This window comes from Enhydra lutris, unplaced genomic scaffold (assembly GCF_002288905.1).
Source record: "Enhydra lutris kenyoni isolate GAN:26980312 unplaced genomic scaffold, ASM228890v2 scaffoldscaffold22, whole genome shotgun sequence".
Taxonomy (NCBI): Eukaryota; Metazoa; Chordata; class Mammalia; order Carnivora; family Mustelidae; genus Enhydra; species Enhydra lutris.
Genome location: NW_019154106.1, coordinates 41,149,059 through 41,155,817, shown reverse-complemented (window position 1 = coordinate 41,155,817; position 6,759 = coordinate 41,149,059). Strand labels below are relative to the sequence as shown.

The 6,759-nt window shown below is 37.5% G+C and overlaps 1 protein-coding gene across 5 annotated transcripts in view; it reads right to left on the bottom strand.

Moving 5' to 3' along the window:
* Nucleotides 1-640: 640 nt before the first annotated feature.
* Nucleotides 641-6,759, bottom strand: part of LOC111150136 (UEV and lactate/malate dehyrogenase domains) — a 49,825-nt gene continuing 43,706 nt past the window's right edge. For 2 of the 5 annotated variants that reach the window (XR_002640789.1, XM_022507515.1), the window contains exons 10-11: nucleotides 4,362-4,485; nucleotides 678-3,355 (exon numbers count right to left, since the gene is read on the bottom strand). Coding sequence is in view for 3 of the 5 variants with exons in the window: in XM_022507515.1 (XP_022363223.1) it covers nucleotides 3,188-3,355; nucleotides 4,362-4,485 (292 nt within the window). In the remaining 2 variants the exon portion in view is untranslated. Of the gene's footprint in view, nucleotides 3,356-4,361; nucleotides 4,486-6,759 lie in introns of those variants that run through there. The other 3 variants (XM_022507514.1, XM_022507513.1, XR_002640790.1) reach the window with 3 other exon arrangements.

Here is a 6,759-nt window from a genome sequence, read left to right as displayed (position 1 = left end):
TGTGGAAGTATCTTAAATTACTGCCAACAGAAGGCACAGGCTGTCCCAATAGGTATCATTTTTCTTGGATATGGACATCCTGTGTTAAGCATACAGTTCCAGTCAAACCAGTCTGTCTTTCCACTGGGCAGTTTGTCTTTCCACTGGGCCTCTTTTTTTTTTTTTTTTTTTTAAGATTTTATTTATTTGAGAGACCGCAAGAGCAGGATGATCATGGAGGGAGAGGGAGGGAGAGACTCCCCACTGAGCAGACAGCCCCACACAGGGTCAATCACAGCACCCCAAGATATACAACTTGAATCATCCATAAGTCCCATAAAAGAACCACCTCTTCTATGTCACTTAAAAGCAAAGTAGTTTTCAAACTGGTCTTAGAGCCACAACTTATTAAGAAGTACCCTCAGAGCAATTGTGCTTTATCAGTTGGGACAGTGCATGTAATATATTGCTTAAAAAGTTTTCTTGCTAGAAGTAATTTTTAAAAGCTTGAAAACAATTAACAGAAGCCGCTCTCTTAATTTTGCACTTAAGTCACTTAAAATGAAATAAATAGCCTGGGTACTGTATCAATTACATGAAAGAAATTTCTCTTCAATCTGAATAAATTTCCTATCACTCTTTCAATAAATTAGGCATCTTCTGGTGATTTTAAAGTCAAAGTTTATTTTACTCATTGCTCTTGGTACTTAAGGAAAGCTACAACATAAATTGGAAAATCAAATATTTATCTCTGCACTACAAAATCAAAGCATTTTAATCCACGCTCCACTAAAAAATAATTAACAAGAAGAGATACTGCATGATTTTGGAAAAATGAAACAGTGAAAGTTAAAAGAATAGTGAATGGCAATTACCACCAGATCATAGTGAGGTAGTAGTGGTGGTACTGCTTCTTGACTTACATATGGAACCTACATGATTGAGAATACTCAGCACTTGAGGAAATAATTGACAGAATTATTTCTATAGGGTGGGCTTCCGCAGAGCAAGGACTATTTCTCAACTTTGAATACTTAAATTCTAATACGGTATTTGGAATAACAGTAGATGCTAAATAAGTATTTGTTGTATTGCATTCATTGACCTTCATTTATAATTAATATAGTGAACTCTTGGTAATTCATCTGTTACACAATGTCTTGCAATTAGGTTATTATTCAATTAGATTCATATTAGAAATTAGATAGTAGAAGTTACCTAATTTCTAATTAGATCATAGATATTAGAAAAATCTCATTTAAAAAATATAAGAAATGATTCTTTCAGTTTTACTTCCCTGTTTCATGCAACAGGACAGTGAGGATACATTGTTAAGAGTAATACCAAAATAATCTACCCAATGTAGTGAACTTACACAGAACTAATGTTTATCTCCTCAAACGTCCAAAGTTTTTAGCTCAGGTAATTCTCACAGGAATCTTTCCAAACGTATTACATACTTTTCTACTTTCTTAAACATGGGACACTGAGTATAATTTTACTTTATGATTTAAGCTCATTATAAGCATCCATTATTCTACTAAACCGGCATTAGTTTCACTGTTTCTAACCAGGATGTGTCTGCCCTTATAAACCACCTGGCTCCTATCTCTCTGACCAGGTTTGGATTTGCCTATTACGTGCTTTCAAGGCACCTGGGACTTCTTCGCAGCACTTAACTGTTCTTGCAATTGTACATCTGTTCATGAGATTTGATTACAATGTCTCCTATACTAGATTGTATGGACTGTGAAGGCTGTGCCTAGTCCCGGTTGGTCCACCACTGTATCTGCAATGCACCGTACAGCGTCTGGTGTACTGTAGGCTTCCACTCAGTACCCTGTGAATGAATAAACAAATAAACACGTATCTCAGTGCATACTCCTTTTTGCTATTTGCTGATGGCAAGTCTGCAAAGTCAGGGAATCCATCTTTCAAAAAACTATATTGGGATAATAAAGAAAGCTGGCCCCTACATGAGAATAGAAGTAATCCTTCTGTAGCGTACAGAACCCCAGCTTTAAGGTCTTGTGCTCACTGTTTTGGCTGTCAGGCTTTTTCTTCCTTCTACTGCTTAGAAAAAGAAGAGGTGGTGTGGCCAAGTGCCCCTGGATTGTGACACCTGGGCACTAACCCTCAATCTTCTCCTCTATAAAATGATAGAACCTACCACAGCAGATGATTTTCAAGATTCAATAAGATAATAAAGTGCTCATCCCCCTTCCTGAAACAGCAGTGTGTCAGTGTTGGCTGTCACTACTAGTTGTGTGTCACATCTGTGACAATACACTCTCACACGCAACATATTGTTATTGACCCATAAGGCATATATATGCTCAATCACTCCTTCAGGAGTGGCTAGAGGGTTTGTTCAGAACAGCCAATCCATCCAAACTCTTACCCTTAAGACTAATAGTTTTTATGAAATCCTCCTGTTTTAGCTCTAAAGTAAATTGCTTGGCTATTTTTCATAATCTATTTCCACTAAAAATATACCTTTCTCTATGGTACTACTAGTATAATGAGCTTTTGAGGTGTTGGAGATCTACTATATAGCCCAAGAAGGGGTTATAAAAAATTTCAGAAAGGACAGTCCCACTGGAAATTTAACTACACTTTTTCTTCAACTATTAAAAAATTTCACTTTCACTACTTGAAAGTGCACATAAAATTCATTTTTTAACATTTTTGGTAGCTAATTGATTTGAAGAGGGAAAACAAAATGCTTTCCCATTACTACGAATTATATTTTAAAGAAGAAACAGTACCTTAGGCTGGGGATCTTTTGAAGTACACCTAGCACAGATTCTGTAAATCAATACTGGGCCTTCAGCTTATCATGTTTATTATAATAGTCAAGGAGTCATTTTCTTTTAAAAACATATTACTTTCAAAATACTCCCAAAGTGCTAAATGTGCTTTTAGTTGAGGATCCATAAATTTAAATGATGCATATTGTAGATGAATGTCTACTTCTGCTGGAGGTTGGAAGAACAGTTTTAGAGAGCTCAAGAGCAACAAAGAAAATTAGATCTTTTCCCCCCTCCCTATCTTAACTCCCTAAGGATTCAAATTACAAAGCTAATCGGAAACCATCTACCTTAACCAAGCAGTTTGTAAGGGTAAGTAATAAGATACAGAAATTCTCAACCCTATGTATGTTGGCAAAATTAAATGACCTTTCCTTTCCGGTAACTGAACTTTAGAATCAAAGTTTTAACTGTTGCTGGAGACCATGGATTGATGATGCACTGCTTTGGAGTTTCTCAGTCACCACATCTTCCTTCACTGTGCTTTGGATGACTTCAGATACCCCACTGCTTCCAATGATGCAAGGCAAACTTAAAAACACTTCACTATTTATGTCATAATATCCCTGAAATGAAAAAAAAATAGGGATTATGAGAGAACTAAATCACCGCAAAAAATTAATATCATAAATATGCTTTTCTAGTTATAAACAGGTAAGAGATAACTTTAAAAAAAATGGCCTTCATTTAATTTCCAAACCTGCGATTGTTTTGGAAAATGCGTGTGATAGGAGGCACGTGGTCGGGGACAGCCACTTGGTGGGGAGGCGAGCTGGCCTGCTGCTATACAGTGAGCAGATGGGGGCTGAGAAAAGCTGGTCAGAGTGAACTCCCTGTGGATGGGTCCAGTCACATACAGTAACCTGTTTTGAGTGTTCCTTTCTGTGTGTGTGTGTGTTTTTAAAGATTTTATTTATTTATTTGACAGACAGAGATCACAAGTAGGCAGAGAGGCAGGCAGAGAGGGAAGGGGAAGCAGGCTCCCCGCTGAGCAGAGAGCCCGATGCGGGGCTTGATTCCAGGACCCTGAGATCACGACCTGAGCCGAAGGCAGAGGCTTAACCCACTGAGCCACCCAGGTGCCCCCCACTTTCTGTGTTTTATTTCCCTTCTGATATTCCAAAGTTTTCATGAAAATGTACTTAAGCATGTGTGCCTTGTCTTAGCTGTGCTTTAGGGACTCTAGGCTTGGGATAAAGTGGGGAAGGACAAAGTGAGCTGGAAAAGCACCTGGACGCGCAGCTGGGACGAGCTGGCATGTCAGTCTGGGGTGACGGGACTGGCTGAGGTGGTAAAGGACAACCAGAACTTAATGGAATACACGGATGTTTCTTGAGACTTCCCCAAAATTACATGGGGCGGGGGACGTGGTGGGGCAACCTGGAAGAAGTCCAGGCTTCCCAGAACCAAGCAGGACGGGGCTTCTCCCGAACTGTCTCCTCCCATGTGTTACTCTCGAAACCAGTAGATACTGAAGACACCTGAGGTACAGTCGAAGCAGCACTTTTTCTGGACTTATATGAATAATTTAAAAGTTTAAAAACATGATGAAAGTACGAAAACAGCAATTACCTTTGCTAAAATTGATACAGAATGTATCTTCTTTTTATTGTTTACAATACTGTCAACCAGGTCAGCCACTGATAGTCCAACGGACCAGGATCTTTGACCTTTTACCCGTAACAGTTCCATGGCTCTAGATTACAAAAAAAATAAAAATAAATTTAAAAAAATAATAAATCAGCGTAACAGTATTCATTGTTTTTGCACCACGCCATGCTCCATGCAATACGTGCCCTCCTTAATACAATGAATACTGTTACGCCGAAAAGAAATTAAAAAAGTCTAATTCTGTTTATAAACATGGAAATATGTTAATGATATACTATCAGTGAATAATTATAATTACGTATAAGTCCTTTCTGTGTATACATACTTCAGCACAGAATAAATTTGGAAAGATGCTCATCAGATTATTGCTTGATAACCTCTAGGTGGTAGAAATAAGGATATTTATGTATTTTTGTCTTTCTTTTCTTTTTTAATTTACTGAGTTGAGAATGAAGAGAGGACAGGAGGGACTATGCAAGCAGGAGGAGGGGTAGAGGGAGAGAGAGAAACCCCAGCAAATTCTGGCTAAGAACAGAACTGATAAAGGACTTGATCCTGTGACCCTAAGATCATGACCTTAGCCAAAATCAAGAGTTGGATACTCAACTAACTGAGCCACCCAGGTGCCCACTGAAAACATTGATAGCTACTTTTCAAATTACTCTCGAAAGAAGTTTTACCTTACATCCTCACTATCTTGTATGAGAATGCTAGTCTCATTGAATCAATGCCAACAATTACTTACAGATGGAAATAGTAACTTGTCTTGCTTGCTCTTGATTTAATGATGAGCAGTGTGATCTCTTTCTGGATTTTTTATACCTGATTCTGAGAACTGCCTGTTAATTTTCCATTCCTCCATTTTACATTGTATTTTTTTCCTAAGAATTCTTCCAGCAATGGTTAATGAGTTAACAGATGATAATAAAACATTATCTCAAAATTAAAAAAAAAAATCTCAGAAAATTCACAAAGTATGCACATTTAGTTTTACACTGTTTAAGGTATTAATTAGATATTTTTGGATTCGGAAGTAAGTGTTATATAGCAACTGTTAGGGAAGCCTACAGATAATCTACTGGCTAAGCTTTTCTTAAAATGTCAGGCAGGTAGTTCACAGAGAAAATACAAACGGCTTAATAACATAAAAGAAGCTCATCTCCACTAATATTTAAATGTGAGTTAAAACAATACATTAGTGTTGCCTATCAAAATCAGCAAATTCAAAGAGACTGATAACTATTTCTGGAGAAGCTACAGAGAACCAGGCCTGCCCATAACCGCTGTTGAGAGTGGAAAGTGATATCATCTTTTAGGAGAAAGATTTAGCAACATCTGATCTAGAAATTCCTCCTCAGGGATTTTATTCCACAGCAATATGCTCAAGTATGCAAATATATACATATGTTTGCCTTGTGTGAGACAGCAAAAATTCTGGAAACAACTCCTCAAAAGAGGACTGGTTCAATAAATCACTATCCAAATGTTGTACTGTATCGCTCCAGAGAGGAATAAGGTAGATTTGTATATACCACATGGGAAAAGGTCCAAGATTTATTATTAAGGAAACAAAGTAAGTTGCAAGGTAATATGAATAGCATACATCTATTTTACAAATAACAAAAGTAGTAATGATAATGTTTGCATAAGCATTGGAAAAATGTTTGGATATATGGACACCAAGCTGTTAATAGTAGTGGTCTCTGGAGAGTGGGATTACCCCCAGTTTTTCACTTTCTACTTTATAGATATCTGTGGAATATGAAGTTTTATAACAGCATACATTCTCTTTGTAAATAATAAAAATGATATAAATTAAATAAACATGTTTGAATTTCTTCCTTTTATACTTTCTTCCTTATAAATGCAGGATTATGTAGAGAATCAGATTAGAATGGATTATACAACACTCTTCTCAGTAAGAATATTTTTTTTTTTTAAGATTTTATTTATTTATTTATTTATTTAACAGACAGAGACAGCGAGAGCAGGAACACAGCAGGGGGAGTGGGAGAGGAAGAAGCAGGCTTCCTGCCAAGCAGGGAGCCCGATGTGGGGCTCATTCCCAGGACCCTGGTATCATGACCTGAGCCGAAGGTAGATGCTTAACAACTGAGCCACCCAAGCGCCCCCAATAAGAGAATATTCTTTCCAGTTTTTATAGGCTAAGAGTCTTAAGCTGAAGGTTTATAAAGCTAAAAGTCTCCACCTAATTGCAGAAACATATGTTATTATTTTTTTTTTAAAGATTTTTTTTTAAATTTATTTGACAGATCACAAGTAGGCAGAGAGGCAGGCAGAGAGAGACAGGAGGAGGAGGCAGGCTCCCCGCTGAGCAGAGAGCCCGATGCGGGACTCG